Source organism: Augochlora pura, chromosome 8 (genome assembly GCF_028453695.1).
Source record: "Augochlora pura isolate Apur16 chromosome 8, APUR_v2.2.1, whole genome shotgun sequence".
Taxonomy (NCBI): Eukaryota; Metazoa; Arthropoda; class Insecta; order Hymenoptera; family Halictidae; genus Augochlora; species Augochlora pura.
The window spans coordinates 10,150,871-10,177,221 of NC_135779.1; the positions used below are offsets into that span (position 1 = coordinate 10,150,871).

General features: G+C 44.7%; 1 protein-coding gene across 1 annotated transcript in view; it reads left to right on the top strand.

Moving 5' to 3' along the window:
- The window catches only part of Mthl1 (adhesion G-protein coupled receptor methuselah-like 1), a 239,277-nt gene that overhangs the window by 202,113 nt on the left and 10,813 nt on the right, over positions 1-26,351 (top strand). The window contains exon 6 of the mRNA XM_078189317.1: positions 22,713-22,851. Coding sequence (XP_078045443.1) covers positions 22,713-22,851 — 139 coding nt within the window. The remainder of the gene's footprint in view (positions 1-22,712; positions 22,852-26,351) is intronic.

Below are 26,351 nucleotides of genomic sequence, written 5' to 3' on the forward strand. Positions count from 1 at the left end.
AAACGCTACCCTCTAGCACCCCTACCTCTCCCCACTAACACCGCCTCCCTCTCTCTCTCTTTCTCTCTCTCTCTCTCTCTCTTTCTTTCTCTTTCTCTCTCTCTCTCTCTCTCTCTCTCTCTCTCTTTATCTCTCTTTCTCCGCCTCTCTCGCGACGAGGGTTGAGGGCCATCGAGCGCGCGCGTGTGCCTCGCCGTCGTCGATATTTATTATCGCTTTGCTAGCGCCGCAAACTCTTATTGAAAGGCACGCTCCCCGCGGTGTTTCGCGCCGGGACCGGGTCCAAACTATCCGGAAACTTGTTTCGACCGGCGCGGCGGCACGGCGGTTTAATTGGCTGCGGATTCAGGGAAGCGTTTGTCATTCGAGGATGTAGAATCACCTGAGCTCTCCCCGGAGTACGCCGTTAGAATCGGCATCGACACCGGGGAATTCAATTTCCGCGTTCGGTTTACAAGTTCCGCGGGATTTCCACGTGGAATCGGGGACACGCTGCCTGAAATTAACCCCCCCTTGCCCGTCGCGGCACGTTTTGACCCGTGCCCGAGCATGACGGATCTCTCCAGATGCTCCGGGAACCGGGCGAAACACGATTTGGATTTTCTGCGTTTGCAAAGCGGACCGCGGATCTTTGCGGAGAATTATCTTAGTCGATTTACCTTGGTCAATTTACCTTGGTCGCTTTGTCTTAGGCGATTTATCTTAGGCGATTTATCTTGGTCGATTTATCTTAATCGATTCATCTTAATCGATTTGTCTTAGTCGCGAGCTGAAATTCTTGTAATGACTTCGAAGTTGTGTATTACAGTCGTATAACTTGCAGTGTGATACATAACATCCTGCAGATTATTTGCGCGAGCCGACTTCTGTTTCTAAAGAATGTTGATGAACTTATTATCTAGATTGCGTATATCTGTGCGAAACAAAAATTACCTTCATTAAATACAAGGTACAGAAGTTACATAGACGTTTATCTGTTTTCTTATCCATTCTTATCAGTTGATGATAATACAGTAATATTTTCTAATTGTATGTTTTCGCTCTTTTGTATATGTATGTGTTCTATTCGTAAATGCATATAATCTACAGGGTTTCTGTTGCCATAAAAATGATTGCTTGAAAATTACATTGTTTGGATAGGTTTGAAGTATGCGTTCGAAGGAGGTGTAACGCGCATTTGCTGCCGTTCGTTACTTCCGCGTTCCTGAACGCTGGAACGATACTGCACGAAATGTGCCGGTGAAAGTTCAATCGTCAGAGTCGCAGCTAATAAACTGCATCGTTTCTACGTCTCGTGTACCTATTACCATGCCGTATCCTGCTGGTAATAGTGCTTTATTAATAATGTTCTGTACAGAATTGAAACACCGGCACGAATCTCGTGCACAGTGTCTCTTGATACAATAGCGCCATAGCTCTGTCGTCTCTTACTTCCCATTCTCCGTTCAATTGTATTTCCGTAACCAATTATTCAATTATTCAATTCAGATAATTCAATCATTCGAATCAGAGTATTCAATTGTTCATACCATTTTCATAATAAATATAACCTTCCACTCATTCTTGACGAATTTTATTAATATGCCTAGGTGCTCGAAAACTATACTTAATTAGTTAACAAAAGTAATTCATATTTGCAGACGTTAACTAGTAAATATAATTTCTCATATCCACGCTATTTAACTAATAAAAATAATCTCTCATATTCGCACGCTTCAGGTAATAAAAGTAACCTTACAGTCTTACAGTATCAACTCTCCCATGGCTTTGAAATCTTGAATATTTAGTATGATTTATCTACAACACACTTTCGAATGTCCGTCTTTAGAAAACGCGTCGGCACAATGTTTTTTAACGAAAATTGATCAATTAGCGCACGGATCGCCTGCTATGTCGCGCAGCAAGGTGAAAGACGGATAGGGGCTCCCGCGACCCCGTGGCTGGCATTCATCGGTCGAGGGCAAATCCGATAATTCGCGCGCGCAGAGTCCACTCGATTCCTCCGGCGTTTTTTTCTTTTTTTTTTTTTTTTTGGCTTCGATCATTCCCGGGATTTCGCGGCGTTTAAACGGACGGGACGCATCGGATCGGCTCCGATTATTAACGCGCCCGGCGCGGGCCGAATGTGGGCCGTTATCAATTTTACCGATTGGGAATTTCCAAGCGGACCTCTTCCGCTGATTCAAAGGACTTTTTATCCGGCTACGTCCGATTCGGTCATTATTCGCGTCGTTATCGCCGGCGAAACGAACCGAAACGATCCATTTAATCATCCCGGAGACCGGTCCCGCCTATTAATTACATCGCGCGGGCCCGTTTTCAACAGTCCTCGCGTTCGAATGCCGCCTACGACGCGTCCACTCGAGCTTATGGAATTCGAGCCGCGCTTCACTGCCATCCCCCGTTCGCCGCGACAATTAATTCCCGTGTATTCTATAAATACCTAAGAACTAATACCAATCGGTCCCGCCATGTGCGTGATTGACCGAAACGCGATACCATTATACACGGTCACCTTTGTCCCTCTATCAATCAACGCTGCGCGCGTTTCTATCCCGGTCCCTGCAAACGAGACGTTATCATTTTCATTTGCGATTGATCGATTCGCATCTCCTTCCCGTTTTATCGCGCACGGGGTTCTTTCGGAGTTGACGCTACCGTGATAGACGTTTAAAAATTATTTCTCCAAAGAGTAATCAATAATTCGCGTGGAACACGTCGATTCCCTTGCTTGCAGATTTACGAAAACGTGTGATTTAAATTAATCGCGAATTATTCGGAAAAATGGTTTGTGCAAAGATTGTATGGTGTCGATAGGGTTATTACTATACCGCGAATCTTTATGCAAAATAATAATTTTGTACATCGGCTGCATGGAGCAAGAACTGCACAGACGATCTAGTTATCACTGGACCGTGGAATTTATGCATTTTTGACAAGAGTGATTTGTTAAAATATGAAACAGCGAAAACGTTAGGAAAATTTAAAAGGGGATAGATATTTTAGATCATTTTTAATTTAATAACAAGTAGACTGCGGATTTCTATATACTGTTGCTTAACTATTTCCATTTTACTGAAATTGTTAAAAGAGAAAATAGAGTTTTATTTATCTTCTATTTCGCATAAAGATCCATAGTCTAGTTAAGGTACAAATAATCTATGAATTACTATTTAAGATTTACGATTACCAAATAGAAAAATAAATAATTCCGCAGTCTAACTATCGCTTTGAATCCTGTAATCGTAACATGCAAAATGCTCGGCGAAAACGCATTCATCGAACACTAAAAATCAATTAGACCGTACAGCTCGAAGAAACGCTAATTACTAAAACGTGCAAAAAAACAATCGCTGCATCAGGAACGCATTTAGACCGGCGGCATAAGCGGAGGGAACGGCACCGCGAGATCGGAGCATGTAAATCATCCGTAACAACGGCCACCGAAACGGATGCCTTTTTCCTGGTATTTCTTACTGCAGCGAGAAAATGTCTTCGAGGTAAACGAGGACGGTCTAATTAGTGCGAATCCCGGCCACGGGACCGTGAAATCGCGGAAACGAGTTCGTGGAACGTAATCGTTCGTGGGGCGGCGGGCGGTCGGGGCGATTAGGACACGCGAGTCGGCAACGAAAACGCGGAGGGAGGGAATTAGCGAATGCTAAAGAGCCCGGGGTGGAAGTGTCCCGGGTCGGGGAGAGCGGTTGTTCGAATTCTCCCCCCCCAGCTCGGCGATCCTGCTTTATTTATCGCGGCACTCTCGTTTTATTGGCCGCGTTCGCAATGAATCGGAATCGCGCGGCGCGCTCCGCCCGCCGGGAGAGGAATTCTCTTATTGTCGTTGTCCCGAGGTTCGAGCCTCGTAAACTGGCCCGCGCGCCTCCGCTGGAAAGAGGAGGGGCGCGGTTCCCCGTTGTTTTCCATCGAATCGGCGGGAACACGCGGCAACCAGCAGCAACAAACAACACCGGGGAACAATCGGATAGAGAACGGTTTTCAAGATCGAATTAGTCCGGCAAGGATTCCGATCGATTCCGACGGCCGGGACCGGCCGCGGTCGCCGTCCCGAAATTCGTTTTCGTCCGACCCCCTGGCCCGCGCCCGGTCGCCCCGCCCCCCTCTCCCCCCGTGGAAATTCGTTTAACGGCCGATTTCGGGGGCAGCGGGGCGCGACGGGGCGCGACGGCTGAAATTTGTTGGCAGCGAGTTCGCGGGCTCGTTGCCCGATACGCGCTGATACAAGCTCCGCACAATCACTTTCGATTATCTGAAAAACCGTCGGTGATTAAAATGACGCCGGCGATAAATCTGCCGTGGAAAAAGCGGTCCCGGCGGAGGAGGGGTGCCGGTGGTGGGTTTCGCGGAGCGGCGAGCGGCGGGATCCCGGACCCCGGGTTCGGAGAGAAATGCGAATCGAGCCGGAATCGCCCGCCGCTTCTCCGCCTCTCTGTTCCTCTTCCGGCGGAGCCGACCGCTCGCCCGGCTAATTAGATTTGACAGCGATTTGTGCGCGCGAATTTAACGCGTTTTTCAAATTCCTCGGCCCACCTCCGGCCTCCTCCGCATACTCGTCCTCCGCGTAACTCCTCCCCGATCCCGGACCCTCGCGTTGATTTACGCGCCGCGGCTCTCCGAGCCGCGAACATTGTAATTGATAAAGCGAGGAAAGCTTGTTGTTGCGCGCGGATCGCCACTCGTAAATCCTTCGACGGCGCTCGATGATCCGGGAAAACACCGACGATTACAACGACGTCAAACGATGCGTCGAGGCAGCTGTCCGACAGAGAGTAAAAACTCTCGACGCGAGCTCTGTAATCTCCAGGTTCGGAGAGTTTGCTCTGGGTACCTTAGAGTCTAAAGCTTAGGACGTATACAAGGTATGTAGGAGGCACTTGCACTAATCTGAAAAAAATCTAAATAGCTAACAAGTACTATGAGCAATACGAAATGCAGAAATCTCGTAAATCATTATCTATTTGTAAGCGATCTCTGAGATGGTCGTCGGTCAAGCGACGCACTGTTTATGTCTCCGAGATAAGGAGGTCTCTGTTTGGGTGATGAGATGGTTCGTCGAGGGGAGGAGGCCCTTTTTCGAAGAGAAAGAGGCAGTCGAATAAAGATCTTTGCCAAAGAAGCAGCCCACCTAATTTCTCACCTTGCGTCTTCTACATATTCGATGAAAGGCTCGGGTCGTTTCAGCGGACCCAAGGTTTCCGTCGGCGACCAATCTATTTCCCAATGAGCGGAATTTTCTCCGGAAGCGACGTTAATAACGACTCGCCGGCTCTCCGTTGCACTTTAAATAATCCCGCGCCACGGAAACCCGCGATCCGACGCGGATAAACTAATTCGTACTTCGCAGACGGAAAGTTTCGCCCGTTTGTCCAATTATCAGTCTGCGCGCGGTTCCAACTGTGCTGCTCGATACGCCAGTGGACTCTGGCTAACTCGGATGAATACCATTACATCGTTCGTTTCGCGATTAGTACTTTCCGGCAACTAAAAATTCCCTGACAGCCGGTGTCGGACTTTTATCCTCCAACTAACGAGGCTTACGTCAAACATGTTTGCACGCATCGCACTGTTTCTGAGTTTTCGGTAGATTGGCCGAGCGGGAGGGTCTTCCGTCTTGTTTCGTTAGTTAGACGAATCTTTTTTCACTTGAAATCGTGCCACGATATCCATTTTACTGCAAACTGTATCTCAATTTCGTTATTTAATTTATTTCCTATAGTTTACTAATTGAAACGCTTTTTTCTTTCACCGACAATTTAAGGAAACTTGAGAAGATGCTCAATAGTGAACTGCGAATTTTATATATTTATAGCAAAAATGAGTAATTGCAATTTCTAATGATATAAAGATAATGATGTCACTGTTATGATGTAGAGAATTGTTTAACAATAAATTTTCTGTTTAATTTATATTTCAAGGGATCGATGTAGACAAGATTAACCCATATTTTAAATAGAATTAAAACTAGCAGCAAAATTAACCTCTTTCCGTAACATTTTTCATCTCTACAATTAATTGGAAGTATACCTTCTGTACGACAATATTTATTTCACTGTTTAATAAGTAGTTATGAAAAAAGAACAGAATTGAACTCATCAGATGTTACCATTAAAACTTTCCAGCACACGAATCAGCCTAATTTAATTATTGCAAAGGCGTGAAAGAACTCGGAAGGCAAACGGAAGGTTATCTTATAGATGATCATCAGCGTCGAGGTGCATTCCGCAAAACCGCATCCCAGTTCGAAACTCCCAAACAATTTATATGCTAACACCGGCAAGCATGGCTTGCCAATCAAAGCACTCGCGATCGAGTTCTCGAGTTCTGTTGGATCTCGCGCTGCCGCGTCCACGATTAATTCGCGGAACACGTATCCGCGCGGATCGCGAGCTTCTCCCGCCGCGATATCCCCGATTTAATTAGCCACTTCCGGCGGCGCTTCCGCGCTTCGACGACCCGATCGACTGCGATCGAATTTTTCCTCTCTCGACGACTCTATTGTTCCAACGACGGGGCTCCTTTGTCATTCGACTCCTTCATCCACTCGAGTCGGGGCTCGACGAGAGCCCGTTGCGTCGTTGATCGCTCAGACGATCCTCGGAATTTCACGGTGAATCGAACCCAGTCGGCGTCAAACTCCTCCTACACCTCCCGCGACAACTTCGATCTGTTCAATTTATTTAACGCTCCTTACTTTATGCGGATCCGTAGTCACTGAGCACGTTGCGCGACTACTTGTAGCTTCGGTAATACATTTTGGTAATATGTTGGCTTTTGGTTAAATAATTGTAACGGAGGGTTTGTCGCATTGAGAAATAAAGTTATTATTTTCGTTATTTTACTTCATTCTGGTTACTCGTGGATTGTGCGTTTTATTCATTTTTTATAATTATGAGTGAATCGCAGTTGTATGTGTGAATTATTGAATATTTCTTCGATCCACTTTGACGATTTTTAAATGCGACACTACCATTTCCAAAAAGTTACTGAACAGAGTGATTAGACTTTTGAGTTATCGGTAAATTACAGATATTTAGATAAAGTAAAGGTACCTTTTATGAAACACCGGCACAATAAAACATAGATCGAGCACAAAATAGTGGTTGTAAAAATTCTGCCCATATTTTTGAACATTTTCCGTTATAAATTCACTTACACGAACGTTGTTTTGAGACAATCAACTGTAAAAAAAGAATTAACAGATACCCGTTTTATACACAGAACTTTTCTATCCTTATTAGTATTAATTGATTATTATTCTTATAAATTATAAAACATAAAATATAAAATATTATTCCAATACTAGTATTATAAATATTCGATGATATCGCGTTTAATCGTTACAAGATCGATGAAAATCTAATGCGCCATGAAAAGCGTTCCGAACAGCTACTTTTACTTCGCACGTATGAAACATAAAGCACGTCCTGGTCAACTTATTAAAACTAATTGCTGTTCCGCTTCCACCTCCGACCACGGTCCGAATTCCAGGCCTAACCGTGCAAAAAATCGCATTCCGCGAATTCTTCACAGAAGATGGCCACCGATGGAAATTACCGTGCGCTCGTCGCCTGGTTTTTCTCCGGCCGCTCGTCAGACCAACTCAAAATTCCGCGGCCGTCGCGGCGGGACAAGCCGGGACCAAAATTCGCCAAGTTTTTTCTCCGTCGCAGGACCTCTCTCCCGCCCGACCAGGAAGGACCTGGCGCCTCCGCGAAACTTTTTCTATCAAGGCTATACCCTACGCCGCCGTCCCCGTGTCCCCCGGGACACCGAGGCGAGGCTGATGCCTCTTATCATCCAACTCTAAATAGATTTTGTTGGCAAAAAGGCGGCGATGTTTTCTGCGGCACGGAGTCCCCGCGTCTACCTGCGGCAATCACCGTTTCTAATCAGACTTGGAGGCTCCGTTGCACTCGCCACCACCACCACCACCACCACCGCCACCGCCACCCTTGAAAACACTGGCTACTTCGGATGGATTCTGTTCGCTCGAGCGTGAGCAGAGATATACACGTTTTTGCGGGGACAACTCGCCCGAGTTGGAGAAGATAGGAACCCGGAGCGGATAGAGAATCCGTTCTTGCCGATCCCCTGAATCTTGATGGCATGGCGCGACCCTTAAACGGGTCAGGTACTAGCTTGCTCGTTTTTGCCGCACCGAGTCGCTTCATTCTATGAAGCCGCGGTGAAAACGATTTCTCGATTACCGCACGCGGAACATAAAATTAGTGCTCGGACACGTTCCTCCGCTTGTCGATCATTCGACCGACCCTTTGAACGGGCACCCCTATGGGGTCAACGTGTGCACGCAAACACGATTTACAGGCGCGCGCGCGCCCGCGCGCGTTCACGTTCACGTTCTCCGCCGTCCGGCGAAACTTCGTTCTGATCGATTACGCGAATTTCCAGCGAATCTGTGGGCCGATCTACTGATTTATGGGTTACGGGGATTTATCGCGGAATGCTCGCACAGATCGAATTTATAGAGGAATTCTCTGCAATTTAAAATTGTTTCGAATCCGTTGGAACTATTGACACAGCGAACTATCGACAGCAAGTTATTGACAGCGAACTATTGATAGCAAACTCTGCGATAGTATCTTTAAAAGTCGAGCAGTTCTTACGGTTCCATTTATACAGTTTTTAATGGATTAACCACTCGGCGTGCTTTAACGAAACCGACTTCCGGTAGTCGGAATTTATTTTAATAATAAAAGTCTCAATTTCCTTTCTTTTACTCGGAATTACATTCTATTTTCTTATCGCCAATATTTAAACATTCAAATCGTTTTAAGTATACAATTAATATAGAGTTTCTTTTTCCACTCAGAAATTATTGCGACGGGAAAAGTTTTAATCATTGTAATTGCGAAGGAAATCATACGGCAAGTAGTTATTGTAATGAACCGACGTATTGTTTCTATACAGAATCGGCAGACGAAACGAACGGATCAATTACGTCTATTAAAGCCATTGGAAATGTTGGACGAATGCGGCGAATCGATTTTACAATCGTACACAGCACGTCAGACACTTCGATTTCAATGGAGGGATATAAAATGTGACATGTCGAATGAAAATTGATAGATCGTATACCCGTGACAATGATTTTCGACAGCATCCGCCGAACGTGTCCCTTATTAATAAACTGCTGATTTTCGTGCGAAGTAAAAATTCTTTACTTTAATTGCAAGAAATGTCACTCTTTCAATTTTAATAAACATAAAACAGTACAACGATGTTCTTAAGTTAATCTTGTCATAGCTCGAAATCCGACTCGCTCATTTCTTCTGTTTCTTTTTCATATTTATTAATTAAAAAATTTGGTTTCTATAGAAAGTGAAAATTTTTGAATCGTCAGGGAGAATAAACACGATTTAAGAAAAAATATTAAGAAATGTTATGCAACGAACGAGTGAGTTAATGTTTTATTAACCTTTTAGATACGGCAGGATTTTGCGCAAATAAAGCTTTTCGTAACTAAATTACGATTTTCTCTTAATATATATTTTTTCCGGATATCTATATATAGTACTAATAACATATATTCTTTTCTTAATATATTGTATGTACACACTTTCACTTTAATTGTTTGCTTTAATAAATAATTAAACAATTGAGTAAAGCACGAGCCATTCGCGAAAGCCACTATAGTGGCGCGTAGTATCTAAAAGGTTATGTCAGGTATTGTTGCGACCCTTATCGATTCTCTACCGATTATTTATTTGAACTATCGTTAAAAATTGTATCGTCTACTTGCGGACAGGTTATATTGCAAGATAATTCGATCAAATTTAACGACGATTTCGATTATCGTGTGTCGCGAGCGCACTGTGCGACGGTTCGGACGGAATCGCGTTATCGCCGGGCAGAAGAAGCCGTTATCGGGGATCAGAAAGGAAAAAAGAGGTAAGACGACCGCGGCAGAGAATCCGCGCGGCATAAGAAACAACGTAGAGTAATGAACGAGTCGCGAATCTCCGTAGTCCGGGGAGCAAACCGGCGTCTATATTTGCTGGGTGTTGGCGGGTCGCCAACAATAGCTGTTTCGGCCAGGTTATATCTCACTGCACGGCAGCCCATAACAAACATAAGTGAATTATGTTGACGCGTGCCGTTCGATACTTCGCGCGAGCCGATTAATCGCGCGTCGGGAGCGCTCCGCGAGATCAATTACGTACGTCGGCCGTCATCCTTTCGCCCTCCCTTCCTGCCAGTTCCTCTCTAACGACGCCAATTTATTCCGCATTATCCGTTTAACCAATTTTTCAGCTCACCGCGCTGGCTGGCTGGCGCGCGCGCGCGCGCGTGCACACACACACACACGACGTAGAGACCGATCAATTTTTCCGGCAGCGGGAATCGATCCGGATTAAAGCGGCCGGGGATGAACGCCGACGCGGAAACGGAAGCGGCCGCGCGCGGATCCTGGATCCGGTCGCGTCGGGTTAACAGCCTATTAACTTTATCGCGGGGACCATCGTAACAATATTAACTGCCGAAGTCGCGGCCTTATTACCGGCAGTAACAGTTCTGTCGCTGGCAATAACGGAGTTAATAACAAAGTCGTTATCAGCCGAGGAATACCCTATCAATACGCCACTTCGGCGGCCCAGATCGCCGGAGATTAAGTGCAGGGTACGAAGTTACCCGCTGCAGTATGGACTACTCTCCGTAATTTACGGTGTAGTCAAACATTTAGTGCAGTAAGTTTCCGTTGCACTGCCGCGGGATTTTCAGTTTTCTTGGGTGGCGAGTCACCGTGTTCGTCGACGCGAATTTTGACTTCGCATCCCGGATCTGCAGTCGTCAATGCATTCGTGACGAATTCGAGAGGCGATGGCTGGAGTGTTATACCGTTTCACTAATTGATTATGTTTTCGTTATCAATATAATGTATTGGGTTGTTCGGAAAGTAATTTCGTTTCTTCCCAACAAAGGACCTAATTTTTTCACAGCGAACTTTACACTTAAGCTGCATAATCATTATATATTTGGACAACTGATATAGTAAGCCTTGTTTGTTAAAAATTTTGTTTGATTTTTTTCAACCGTTTTTGTGTAGTGATCTATTGTGTTTCATTTCCACTAAAAAAGAAACGAAAAGACTTTCCGAACAACCTAATTAATACTGGTGGAGTTCATTTGCGGTAAAATCTTTTTCATACTTGATTCGATTTTTAAGAAAATTTTGGCGTTAATTATATCAAAACCTATTAATCTTGACGGAGGATCTTTCCTTGTTAGTTCGCACAAGTGTACATCAGACAGTTTGTATCTATATTCTTAATACCGAACGTGTCGAGGCTACAACCGACTGATAAGTGTCTTATACAGATGACAAGATTGATCTTCTCCAAATGTTTCACAATTTTCTATAGTAATATGTGCATGAAGAAAGAAATACATTCAAGAATTTCAGAGGGAAGCAACGTCACATAAGAACAATTAAAAAGCAAATGTATTGCAGCCAATTTTACCGGCGATGCTACATTTAGCATTGAAAAACAAGCATGGTTTCTCTCTTAATAATTAATGTATTATTAAGAAACTAATCTTTATATAAAATAAAAATAATTCAAGCTGGATCTAGGAAACATAGACTAGCTGCAAAGGTCTTTCATTAATTGCAATATATCGAATATAATGTAACAATATCCTTTAAATGTTCATCTCCACGATTTTTCACTACGCTTAGTCATTTTTGTCAGAAATGCATAAAGTCTACAGGGTAGATACTATTTTCTCGAACAAGAGCTTCCGAAATAAACGTCGAAGCTCGCTGCTTCCAGGCGGAACAATTCTCCTTAGTCGGCCCCTAAAATTCCATGCTTGCATAAACACCGAATTGCCCAGTTCCCGGGCATATTTCCGCGTTATCTCGTATCGATTCCCCATCGGCGACACATGCTCCGCAGCCATGGCGATTTCGCTCCGGCGCGAGACCCTCGTGGAGTGTGCGGGGCTGCCGGTTCAAGTATTCACTCGCCGCCTATAAAGCGACAGTATAGCGCGATCAAATCGCTCGAGGTATCCGCGCGAGGCTCGATCCGCGCGAGTAAAAGTGCGAGGCCGGGGAGAAAATAAACGCGCGCGCGTGTCGTTGACAGCCGGGCCGCGATATATCCTGGAGAGGGCCCCTCCGGCGACGCGACGGCAGGATTAACGCGACAACTGGGTCAGCTGCAGCCCTGTGGTCAGGCCGCGGCGCACGGTGGTACAGAAGCATGGAATCGTGCTCGGAATTTTAAGACATTAGCGGATTTCATTGAACAATTTTTACAGAAAGGTTTTCGTGGTCGCTGATGGAAAACCTGAATTAAAAATTTCTAAGAACAAAATGGCGTGGTATGATATAACCGGCAGGTAGTTGAATGAATGATTTGTTTTTTAGTCAGTTAGCATATATATATCAGATCTAGATTGGCGATGAAAAATATTGTACTTGCAGCTAAGAATATCTTACATTTTACAAAATTGAAAGCAATACTGTCCACAAAAAGATATGACCTTTTTACATTTTGCATTGTCGCACTGGAGCTCACGAGAAATAAATGCCCGACAGACTCGAAATGTCAAGTGCGCTTGCCACTCAGGTGTAAAAGTATGGCTCACCTCGCATCTCCTGCCTCGCGGAAGCGTCATTGAAGTAGCCAATATGTAAGTTAAAAGCTTCGCGCCGACAACTTTGATTTCTAGGGGGTTTGACCACGATCTCCAGTTTCTGTGCCACTGCGCGCGATGCTGGACTTTTCGAGGAGCGTGCATCGGCATCCATGAAAGTTTGCGGCGTAAGGATTTTATTTATGAGTTTGTTTGCGGACGAGCCGCGACCCTCTCGCCGATAAGTGGCCACGGGGCTCACCCTCTCGACAGGAGCGTGCTTCTGGCAGATTGCACGCGCTGCTACGGGGCGCTGTGCCGCAGGGAGAGAGAGAGAGAGAGAGAGAGAGAGAGAGAAGAGCGGCTTGTCGGCGGAGGAGAGCTGCGGGGGTGGCCCGATAACGGGTCCGGACGCTGGTTCTTTATTTACCATAAAACTCGCGCGTGGCTCGCGGGCCCCGGAATGGATTTCGACCGCGGCTAAAATTTTATTACCGACGCCATGACAAACCGGCCAATTACTAACCACCGATACGCTAATAGAGTCGTTTTTCATGACAACCGACGACGAAAAAAAAAAAAATACGGGAAAGGGAGAGAGAGAGATTCAGTTTCGAACAAAAACTACCCGGAAAAAGGTTTATTCTTTATTCGATCGCGGTAACACGTGCTCCCGCGACCGCAGACCTCGATTTGAAAAACAGGTCGCGATCGTGCCCCGTGGAAATTGCGGTTCCAAGCACGTTTATGGAGAGAACTCTGTGTCGTGCGATGGTAAGAGGAATTCCCGAATCCTTTTTCCCGCGATTTCTAAGCAGATTTTTTCACACAATGACGCAGTTGTTTTTCCATTCTAAGATTTCGCATCCCGCAACATCGATCACTAATTTTAATATTATTTTACGGCATTGAAATATTTTAAGCGAAAACTTCCGATGGATCTACGAATAGAAATAAATTACCTGAAATCTACTTCGCAGATATTCAATCATCATAGACACGACACAGGCTGTTTTTGCTAAATAAAATCGACTTCAAATTTTCAAAATATTATTATTTTTTTATCAGTTATACAGAGAATAAGATGTTACAACAGCTACAGTGTGCCTAATAAAATTTTTAAGAATGTTCCCATAAAAATCAAGTCTTTTACCGTAAATATTCGTCATCCTAATCGCACTTGTGTATTTAACACTACAACGACTCCCTTTCATTTACAATATTATTTATTGTTTTCCAAATGTAAAATATGCAATGCGGCACGAGTTAAGAGAACAAAGAAAACTTCAATGTTTTAGTATCTTCTTATATGTTTGTAGATATTTTAAAGATGTTACAGGATCGCCGGCAACCCCACGGCGATCTAACGAGTTATCAGTGATTCAAACAAGCCATAAAAATTTGGTCACCGCTACAAAGTGAAATAAATAAATATTGAAAGACTCGTATATTCCACAGTATTTTGCATATATGATATTATTTTCTCCTTATTTGAATAGGACCGATAATAGTGGTAATCCTGGAGAAAATAAAAGAATAAGACACAGCGTTTATATAGAAAAATGTGGTACATCCGAACCATCAGGGAGGTAATACCCCTTTCCCTCGAAGAAAGCGATTTGGAGCCCCGTCCGGGATCGAGCGGTTCGATCAGCGGGAAAATGAACGTTTCCGTTTCTCCGAATCGCGAGCCCCCCCTGCCTGACTATTTAATAGGCAGAAGAATAGGCGAGGGAACGATCGCCATCCCCAGTCTACCCGCCGACAACCCCAATTACCCATCGATCGGGTAATTGCACCGTTTTGTTATTATCCTGTATCAAGGAAAAACTTTTCCCTCGACCCCTGATTCGACGCGCACGTAGACGTAAACGTTTCTTCGGGGTAGAGGGAGGTTAGGTTTACGCGTACCACGAGCAAAGCAACGTATCAATTTACTCGGAAACCAGTCATCCGGGCCCCCCACATAGTCATCCCCGGCACACGCTTATACTTAGCGGATCGACTCGGCTGATTCACGAAAACCACCCCCTACCCCATCCTCGGCTCCAGCCGACTCGATATATCGCTTCGAGGCGAACGTATTCATATTCATAGGTGTGTTCCGCGAGCTCCGCGGAAATTTCGCGATCTTCCTCCAGTGATCCGGGCGGCACGCATCCCCCCCCCCCCCCCCCCCTCGCAACCACCCTCCGGAGTCTACGAGCTTTCGATAAGTAGACGATCTCGTGATCCGATGTAATTTCGAGCCGGGAGCAAGGATGGATTCGCGTGATCCGCGCGAGAATTCCGTGACGCGATTTTCGCCCGTTGCGCTTTCCGGAAAGAAAGGAGATCCGAACGAGGGTCGACGGTGATTAGGCTTGTTGCGCGGACTATCGCGCCGGGGATTCTTCTCCCCCCGTTCCTCCAAGTTCCGGGAACTTTCGTTCGGCTCGTATTTTTATCGGCGATACTCCCGAGCTGGTTTCTTCGCGGACCAACTTCGCGGCGAATTTTTCCCGGGGTTGCTCGTGTACCTGTGTATCTACGGGGGGCAGCCTGCTAATTTCTTCTTTTCAGCTGAACAGGTATAAAGTCGACTGGAGAGTCGATTACTTTTGCTGCTCTTGTTTTCGATGTTTTCGTAAGACGGATCAAGTTTGTTGAACTCGAAATATCGATTTACTACCGTAAGCTCCGTTCAGAGAAATTGCGAGATCGGTTGGTAAAAGGCAATGCGATGATTGTGTGTTGCCTTCAGCGTTATGCGAATATTATTACCCTTGCCGTACTTTAGTGAGTTAGGCTTGTGGTGGTGATTTCTAGTAATTTTCTGTCAACAAATGATATACTAATATACAGTAAATATAAAGATTCTTTTTCTTTGAAGATATTATTGCGATCGAAAAAGTTCTAATCATTATAATTGTAAAATGAATGATACGAGGAGGGGTTAATACAACAAGGAGCATTATTAGACAGCGGATTTTATGCGTATTTGACAAAAATTAAATATAAAAATATAAACTTCACGGTCCAATCATTACAATCGTATTAATTCTTCATACTTGATCATTTTCTTGGTAGAACGAGGCATTGCTTATTCCTCGTATCTCTCTATTTACTTTCATACATTGGCATAAAAAATAAAAGACTTTTTCAATTCTGTATGTGTAGTTACTGTACAACTTTGATTGTTACACCTGTTTCTAATTTATATCTAGTAGATTACATTCGAAATTTTCGTGACTAGACTAGCTCGTTATAACAGTGCAACGAATTAAAAACATATTCATTACTACCAACCCTTTATCCTACAATATCGCATCCGATTCATTACGAAAATTTTGAACACGGTCTACTAAATATGGATGTTATTCGTATCCACTGAATCGAAGTGAAAGTCTGCCCTTCCATTATCAATATTTAACCCTTTGCACTCCGCGCCATCATGGATGTTACCTACCAACCTCTATTGACTTTTATATTATATAGCATACATAGTATATTATATAGTATAGTATACGTTTGGAACAAAGTAAAATATTATAATAACATTCAATAAAATGATTTGTCATATAAAATGGAAATGCTGTAAGCCGGAGAAATTATTTTATTATTAAATGTCTAGTGATATACTAGAGTCACGATGTCCCCTGAGAGGAGACAACGGAATGTATAGGGGGTAAACATCGCAGTAAATGTCAGCAAACAATAAATATAAATAACCTATATCGCATAGGGAGCCAACGATAACGAGGCTGTGAAAGAAACTCTATTGAAAGGGAACGATGTATATGAAGCATTATTCGGTTTCTACGAATTAACCAACAAAATCCACGAATCCCAATTGTAGAGCTACTGTCGATGCAAAGTAGCGGCGCTCCCCTTTGTAAGCTGCAAACACTTTACGAAAAATAAATATCACCGCGTCTACAGTGTTACTGTTACTGGTTGATGCAGTTACGGGAGAAGCCACCGGATAATCGGACAGCATAAATCTTGAACACTCCCGGGAGGGTGGTCCGGTTGCAACGTTGATCCTTCGGAGAGCGCGAGGATCCCCGGAAGGGTATTCGAAACGGCGGGCTGATAGAAAATAGGCTGTTCCGTAACTAATTGGTTTCCATGGAGCCGAGGTTTCGGAAATCGTTTCGGATAACGAGGTTGCAAGAGAGAACAAGAGAGAGAGAGAGAGAGAGAGAGAGAGAGAGAGAAAGAGATCGCACGGTAACGAAGCAATGGAAATTGCAGGGAATAATGACGCACGAGGTTCGGGGGAACCGTAACCGCGAGAAATATCCGAAAACCGGGTCCGGTCGTAATGGGATCTTGAAAAGGGAAACAAATGGATCCAATTAACGACGTCGAAGCGCCGGAATATTGAAAATATCGGGCGAGCGTAATTAAAATGCCCTCCCGTCCCCGCGGAGCCTTTTAACGAAATCATTTCTACGTTGCGCCTCGGTGCATGCACGTGACCGCGGAAATCTCGTCTCGGTTCTCTCTCTCTCTCTCTCTCTCTTTCTCTTCTCTGTGCTCCGTCTCTCTCACGCTTTGTCTCCGATCTCCTCTTTCTCTAGAATCGTCGGAAATAAACGGACGACGTAACGGCAGTTTACCATTTCGTAGCGCTCACGCAACGGGCGACACGCGCGCGTCTCCTTTGGCCGTCTTTTCGCCGCGATGCCTCTCGCCCCTACATCGCTTCGAAAACAAACTGTGCCTGTCAGCGGGTCGCGGCTCCGCGATTTATTTCTCCCACCCGTGAATTATCGATCTATTTGCGGCTGTTCCGCGAGATTTTTCCTACGTCCGCCGCTTTATTTCCGTCCGCTTCCCGTCCTTGAGACCTTGCCCCGTTCAACGCCGTCGCCCGGTCCCGGAAACGATCGGTATCCACCGCTTCTACGTCGACAAGCGGCGGGACAAACGGGCGAGTCTGGATGGAGGAAACTCCTACTCAGCAGTAACGTTATTTATGCTAACCTGTACGCGCCCGACGTAAACGGGAGACTTCAAACTTTCGTTTCCTGTTGACTTCGTTCGCGAACAGAATTGTTTAACACTAAACCTACCGTGACGGTCCAACATTTGTTATTCTCAGATTGTTGAAGTTGTAAAGACTGTTTCTTGAAAAAATCATTGGATAAATTCAACTTCGTTCGATCGTAAGTTATAATAAACACAGCGAAATGTCTGAATGAATTTGCAGTCTCTTATCAGTAGACTGCGGATCTTTACACAGATTAAAAATTAGCCAAATTATTTATAAGAGAAATAAATCAGACGAAAGCATCATTTTTAACGATAAGACGAAGATGATGTAACAATAGTTTTAAATTCATTTTGTGACGTTTCAGTCTTATATTTGACCTATTTATTTTTGTTAGAAATACGCGAAATCTTATAAAGCAGCGCACGTTAGTCGCGTTACAGCTCGGTGGGTTTGGTGTTAATTGGTATAATTAAATGTAAAATTGATCCCACTGTTCGATAACCGCATCTGCGAACGGGTTACCCGCGACGCCGATCGAAAGAGCATCGACGAGTGTCGCGCGGCGCTATTTACATTCAGAGAATCCCGCTGTCCCCCGGACAGATCCTCGAAGCTGTCGGTCAATTTACACGAGCGCCGAGCGGCTGTTTACATTCGCGGAACTCGTCTATTTTCAGGGCATTTTGCAACCGGAACGCTCCAATTACACACGCAAATGGAGCACCAATTTGCGCGGCGCGTCCACCGATCGGGTCGCCACGAGTTTATGAATCCTTCGCCCGCCAAATTTTCCTCGTGCTCGGCTTCGGGTTTCTTTGATTCATCCATCCGCCAGACGATGTTCTTTACGGTTACGACTATTGTAACTTATTCGTCTTCCATCCATTTCTCTGGCAACAGACGTTGTCCAATGGAGAGACGCCTTATTATTATTATTATTATTTATTCGATGTAATACTCGCCTTTCAGATTATGAAATAAGCCTCCGGCTTATTAATTTCTGAACTATGCAACGTTATACTATTTAACCCCTTGCACTATAACAACGAGTCAGACTCGTGACAAAGCTTTCATGCAAAATCTACTAAATATTAATATTATTAATTTCTTTTAAATCGAAATCAAATTTAATTCATCTGTGATCGAAGTGTAGAAATAAAATAAAATAAAAATAGCAGAAGAAACATTAAGAACAAGTAAGTGCTAATCAACGTGGCATGATAGGGGTCATAGTGCAAGGGGTTAATATTGCATTGTATCGATGTAAAATAATTTATATTATTTTTGTTTATACTTCTTTGTCTACGTTCCTTTTTACTGTATATCTACAGTATGTAACCATCTCTTTGGTTTCTGTAAATAACATAAAATTATTCGTAACACGGACAAGTTTGGTAAATTTTTGGTAATTTAATTTAACCATTTTTCTTATAAATAGGTTCTTCTATCAATCAACTTGGTAACTTGTTCGTTAGAAAATCTGTATTTCGATTTACAAAGTCTGGCTACCTTGATTAACCCCTTGTACTATAATAACGAGTCAGATTCGTGGCGAACCTTTTGTGCACGATTCGATAAATATGGCTGCCAATCATTTCTATCAAATCGAAACAAAATTTGAATCCCCTATCATCGAAAGCTGAAAATGAAAGTAAATGAGGACAATCAAGACACTAGAATCATCTCATGGCATCAAGGAAATAATAAAGAACGAAACAATCGTAATCAACGTAGCTCTGAAAGATGTAATAGTGCAAGGGGTTAAAAGCATCGAATTGCAATTATTCGCAGCTGAATTTTGTCAAAGTGGGACCGTGGTTGCGCCCAATTCCACGTGCCGCTACCAATTCCATTGTCGCGGACTAGTGTCGATTGGGAAGGTGACTATTATTGAAAAATTTCGCAAATAGGCAGGCGATCCTGCGAACGGGAAAGAGCGGAATGAAACGATTTATCTGTCGCGCGTACATACAGAGGAAGTTCCGGGAGTCCCGTGAAATCGCGAGGCCGGCAATCGTCGCCAGATTTATTTGTCTGTGATCGATTATCGAGCCGCTTTGCCGGTCTATTATTCCCCATTCTCGCGGATCTCGTCGGATCCGTTTGACGCGGCCCGTTTCTCCTCATTTCCCGACGAGCAACACAGCTATCCTCTCTTTTATCCTTCGCTCGCGTTCTTCCGGAACCGTGCGACGATCGCGCTGTTCGGAAAAGACAACGAATCGCTGACGAGCAAATAGAATTGGTGGATTGCCTAAGCTCTTGGCTGGCGAAATTTCGACACGTTAATTGGAAGCCGTTTAATAAACCGACTTTTATGCAAAATAAAAATTGTTTTCTTCTTTTAATAATTTTAATAGATTGAAGATAATAGATTGACACTTTAAAGTTCGCTTATTCTTTCCTGTAAAAACGTTTTTATTTGATTTCTAAGATCTTCTAAACTTTTGCATTACTTCGACGAGCCTGTCTCTATAAAATCTGACTGTAACTCCAATGTTCCAAGTCGGGATAAAATTCTTTTCCGTTAACCATTAAGCAGTCAAGTAAAGGTAGACATACGGTAAATGTAAAACAAATTTTGTTTCATAGAGATGTAAGAAAAGTCTATAGGAAACAGAACTTCTACGAGAATGAATTTTTGAAGGTACCAGAAAAATTTCAAGGAGTTATAGAACAATACGTCCTTAGAAATCGCTGCGACTGTAAAGAAATTTTTCGGAGTAGCGGACTCAAACGCGCATAAAAAGACCTCCTTTTACAAGAATTGTAATTTAAAAATTGGAGTCACGTATTTTTTTGTGCTCAGCGACCATTGTAGGATCATGTCCACGCGATATGTATTTTCTACCATGTAGCTAAATAAGCCCGTCAAGGTTCGGTATGCTTATAATAAAAAGAAAATCAAAACGCAGTGGAACTCGATGTCGCCAGGTCGCATAAAATGTCAACGAAACGAAAGCCGGATTGTTCAACGGAGAGAGTATAACGACAAATCCTCGGAGGTTCCGCGAAGCTTACAATTAGTAGAGCACCGAGTGGCTCGGCTTCCGCACGGTTCCAGCGTTTAATCGGGCCCGAGTAGACGAGATCTACGTGAAAGCTCGTCAGCGACGGATTAGCCGTCGCACGTAAACGTCCCGGTTGGCGTTCACGCGAGAAAGAAACCGCAGCAGCACGTGCACGAGAGGTCCGTTTCAAAGTCGGGCCGTCGGATCCTAGATCATAAACTTGCCGCTGGTTCAAAGCCCTTTCCCGGCCCCGCGATAACAAGCAACCCGTTCGAAAATATAATAAGCAACGGCCTAGCCGGCACGGCGAGGGAGTCGTTCACCCAGCGGGATCCGATGTTTCGCGATCGGGATAATCGTTAATGGCCGGTCGACGCGTGCACCGGCTTCCGGTTGACCAGCGGCAAAACAACTCGTCCTCTGTTCGAAGCCAGAGGCGGCCCGCCGCCGCGCGCCACGGCGAATCGAACCGAACCCGCTCGAATTAAACGTCGCGGAGATAAACTGGCTCGCCATTCAGCCGATCCGGAGGGTTTATTATTGAACGGAGCCGGCCAGCGCAGATATTTAGAGTGTTTCCAGGTCCCTCGGCGTTCTTTTCCGTGGTCGGAGGTGGCTCCGGGATAACCGCGATTAATCACCGGCCTCTAATTGATTCTGAATTTACCGTTGCCGTCGGCGTTCTTTATGTTTTACCCATCGTGTCTGCCGCCCGTCCTCGACCGTACCGGCGTATCGTTTTTTAGAGAAAAGGTGACGAGGTTGACGACACCGCGGTATTCGATGATAACAACAGGCTTGTTATTGGGTAAGATGTTTCTCTTAATGGGCACGACGAATGGAGGGAGGAGAGAGGAGCGTGGGGAATCGAGGATTTATTGCAGACAGGCTCGAGGGTGGGTTTCTTTAAGTCTTAATTGGTTAGCGACTTTTGTAAATGTGTTTCTTCCTTGGACGATGCTTCAAGGCACGGCTGAGACTCTCCTTTAAACGAAAGGTTTATATTGGAATTGTACTTAGTTATCGGAATAACTTTATTTCTCACTACTTGATCTTTCAATTAGAGCAATTCTTTCTTCAATTCTTTTATTCATGAAAGCTTCGTGTACGCGCCGCTAGGGGTCAGACGCGTAAGAAACGGCGCCACTGGCAAGAACATAGAAAAGTAATTTCTAACCTCCACTGTGCGATATGAAAACTGAGGAAAGCAGGAACGTTAAATTGGCGATTCTCTAATTTTAGGTTAGTATATAAGTTGTAAATAGGGTTAGAAAAAGGGAAAAATCGTATAAAAAAAAACTTAATAAACTCTAATTCTAGACGAATCCATTGGCGTTTCCTTAATCCCACACCCAAGAAGAAAAAGAATCGAAAACATATCACATTCATTTAAGGACAGTATAAAATATCTCCTCTCTCTCAATGAAATGTCTTCGTTAACTGACATGATACAACTCGGTGAAAACAATAACAATCTGGAAAGACAAAAATAAATTATCGCATACCTTCGCGAGTAAAACATATAGAAAACTATTTGCTAGATCGATCTTTGTATCCAAGCTATTTGTTGAAATTTAGCAGTTTATTTTTTTCTTATTCTGATTCTGAAACATTCTATTATAGAACAATTTCATTCGAGATCTCTACTAGATGATATTGTGTCCAAATAGTACAATCGTGCGTGTAAAGTGTTGTACAAGTGGCTTGGAAAGTTTACCAATTGCAACACACTAAACATGTACCTCCTGAAAAATAGTTTTTATAGATCTATTTATAAAATAGTCTTTATAAATCTATTTAAAGATTAGTTCCATTCGTTGCGTGTTCAGAATTGGTATCCACCCTTCGTCCATTACCCAGAATTAGTATTTCAAGCCACGATCCTATAGTAACAGGAGACCGCAGATAAATAATGCTTATTTTCTCGGACCCTGCGAGATTAAAAGCGAAAGTAAGCATAATTAAAGTGAAATAAAACCCGCCCAAGGTTGGGGTCCATCGCGTAGGCTCAGCGACTAATCCCGAAGCGAAACCGGTATCGCGATACGCCCGTACCTCCGGACGTTCCGAGTAAACAAACGGTATTCTTTCGATTTCAGGTGACATGGAGATCCTGGCGTACTTCTACGGCCCGATCGGCGTTCTGCTGGCAGTGAACCTTCTCTTCTTCGCGGCGACGGCGCGCGAGCTGACGTGCGGCCTGTGGAAGGGTGAATTCGTGAAGAGCACCACGGAGAGGTGAGTCGAGCAGCGTTTCCATTTGAAAAAGATCCGAGAAGAAAGGGCCGTCCTGCGGAGCCTCGGGTGGTACGAGGGTCCGCGCGCGCGGCTCTCTCGCTGTTACCCGAGATTCAGCGCGCCTGTTCCTTCCGCGGGAGACAAAATATTTACCTGGAAGCTTCCCGAAGCGAGTGGTCCGCTTCTGCATCCAGCGCGCGCGCGCGCGTGCACCGTATCCGACCGCGCCTTTGTTTCTTGCAAATATTTACGGCATTTTTCTGCGAACGTTCCGCAGTCCTCTCTTTCGCAACGCTCGCTCTTTCGCAAAAAAAAAGGCACGGGAGAAAGAGAGCCGCGGCCAGGTTGGAGCCGACCCGGACCTTCGCAGCTCCGAGCAGCTCTCTCTCTCGCCGCGCCGCGCCTCGCCTCGCCTCGCCGTCAAACTTTCCGTTTCCGTTTGAGCGTTGCCAGAAGCTGCGACGATAGCCGCGGAGAGTTGCTCTCGGTTATTTTCAGTTGCGGAGCGCGCCGAGCTTTTGAACCGCGTTGAAATCCCGGTCGACATCTAAATCGCGCCGAGCTTAACGCTTCGAACTCGGACCCCGAATTCGAAGGTCGAATGGATCCTTGTCTCGTCCCGAGCCCGTCTCGCCGCGTTTCCTCGTTTGCCGTGGTTCGGTCGAGTAACCGGAAGTTTCAGGGGAAAAAGGAGCCGTTTCCGGGGCTTCGTTACGTTGCCGCGAGATAATCGGTGGAAACGGGGGGTGCTGCCCCGTTCCCGCGAAATCGCGCGGAACTCCCGCGAAACGATTACCGGCATGCTTGGAAACCTTAAACCGCGTTACGGCGAAGTTAAAGAAGCTCGTTTATTTGGCCGACTAAGATCGGCGGGCCGTGGCAAGCACGCGCGATACACAACGTGTCGTCCTTTAACACCGACGAATTTTCGTCGGAATGAAAGAGACCGGAGAACAACTCTTACACCGCCGAACAATGTTATATCGTTGTTGATATATTCGAATTATTTCAAACACTGGATTTACGGGGCCCAAGTAGCAGCTGCTTTATTCTAGTTTAAAAATAACATTTATAACGACAAGATTTATAACCGAAATACATTAGACGAAGTTAAGAGATATATTGAGTCTCATAAAGTTATCTTCATGAGTAATTGATTCGCTAATTTAGGTGTACAAGCTGCGCAGACCACTTTGTATATTTACATAAAACTGCGTTCTGGTCAACTTTTTAGAGATTCCTCTCGCATCGCGTTCTCGTGCATACGAAGCATTGTTTTTTAGCGAGATGCACGGTTGGCTCCCCGACGCAACGTCCAACAGACGAGAGAGACCGAGCAAAGGAAACACCGGTAGCCTACGCGCGGCTCGAAACGCTCGCGGCACCGCGCGCGGGTTTATTGGTGCGCAACGGCGAACGATGCTTTATTTCGGCGCGAAGGACAACGCGCGGAGCCGATAAATATCAAGGATAACTGGTTCGGTTCCGTCGCGGGTCCCGGAGAGCCCGTCGTTTCCCCGCGGATAATCGGGATCATCGAACGCGCTCAGCCTCGGGACATCCGCTTAACGCGCGCGGGTCCTACGGAATCCCAATGCCCGTGATGTTCCGCGGACAAAGATGAAGATTAACGAGCCCGGAGCTCGCTATTTATAACACTATCGAAGGTAAACGGTTAGGAATCGAGAGTCGGCTTAGAGGCGGACGGACTGCAGCGGCCGGTTTTTACCAGGGAGATTCAGGAACATAGATTGGCAGGATGTGTCTCGACTGTTTCGAGAGAGCGAGGGGCCGGTCTGCCGTTCTGGGGAGATAGTTATCGATCAAGTGCACTGGGTGCTTCGCTCGAAGATTCGCAGGCAATAGCTCGGACTGCGGCTTGTTTCGAGAAAGGCTTCGGACGAAACTCGCCCCTGTTACTGGAAGACGTTTCATGGTGGTCAGAAAAATTATCGTCCTCATGATTTTTTATTCCTTGTGCGAATCTTGTACTTTTGCTATTTTTTTTCTTCTCCTCTTCTTCTTCTCTTGTTATTATTATTATTATTATTATTATTATAGTATTATTATTATAATAGCATTATTATTATAATAGTATTATTTTTATAATAGTATTATTATTATAATAGTATTATTATTATAATAGCATTATTCTTATAATAGTATTATTATTATTATAAAGATCTCGAAGGTGGTTTTCTCATAATGGCGTGCACCACATTCTTCTCATTCTGAAGAAAAACAATTGATATTGTTTATTAACAGCCGGAAAACGGTGTTGTGTCACATTTAACCCAGAAGTTAAATTAGCGTTCCTCAGATATTATGGCAAAAGAGGTTTTATTGTCAGAAATGACCCGACACCGCTTGCAAATTGTGAACATGTGTACTCTCTACTGATCAAATATAGTCGAGATAGTTTACAATTATATTAATCTGTAATAACTTTATCATATATTTCACTTGTCTTCTTAACATTTTGCCACATCTAGATTGTCATTTTAAAACGTGTGTCAAAATTGTCATATATGTCACGCCACTGTGATTCTAATCTAATATAGTCACTTAGCGAAGCGTGCTCTGAAAACTTGAAGCTGATTCAGGGCAGCTGTTCGAGGCTAGATGCACACTTTTTATTTAAAAATCCTTTTCATTATAGAAGTGTTTTCGTAAGAAACGATTGAATGAGTGTCTCAAGCGAAGCGTACATTGGAATAAAACTGCCGAGAGATTTAGATCAATTCTATACTGTTATTCTTGCAAATAAAGACATAACCCAACCAGAAAATTAGATCTGCAACTTTGTAGAGGGTGAAAGGGAGCATTCAGGGCCGAATTAAATCGTTGTGCCGATGCGAGCGATCGTTCTTAGAAACTCTTGATCGGAGCGGGCGTGTAAACAGCGGAGAACTGTGAAGCACGATAAAGGTTGTCGGTTGTAAAACCGATCGGTCTGAAAAGCGGTCCAAAAGGGAGGATCATTCGGGTCAACGATTTAAAACTGGCGACTCACAGCGACCCGAACGGTGTCAAACGGATCGGACTTCCCTTTTCGGGTAGCGGTATTGTCGCGGAACGGTCGGCAGGGCAGGCCGGTTTCGGCCAGCAAATTGCTCCGGCCCGGCGAGGACGGTGATTCACGCGGGCCATTTTCGAAATGCCGCTTCATGAAACTCGCGGTTTACAGCCGCGTCTGCGTCGTTCCTTGGTTTAAACAACGACGAAGTCGTAAACCCCGGGCGAATTCCCGGAGAACATTTCCAGATCGATGCGAAAAATATTATCTTCCGTTTCGCGCGGACCGTCGCGCGGAGAGGCCGCTCTCTTCTGGCGTGTTGCCGTCGGGGGGCCGCGGCGACGAGTGCCGTTTGACGAATCACATTTTTTTTCGGATATTTATGCGAGCGTGCCGCCGCGAGCCTTTTTATAGAGCGACCGGGGCTCAAAGGAGAATTTATTTTATCACGGCCGCGCCGACAGATATCAGGCATCGAATCGTT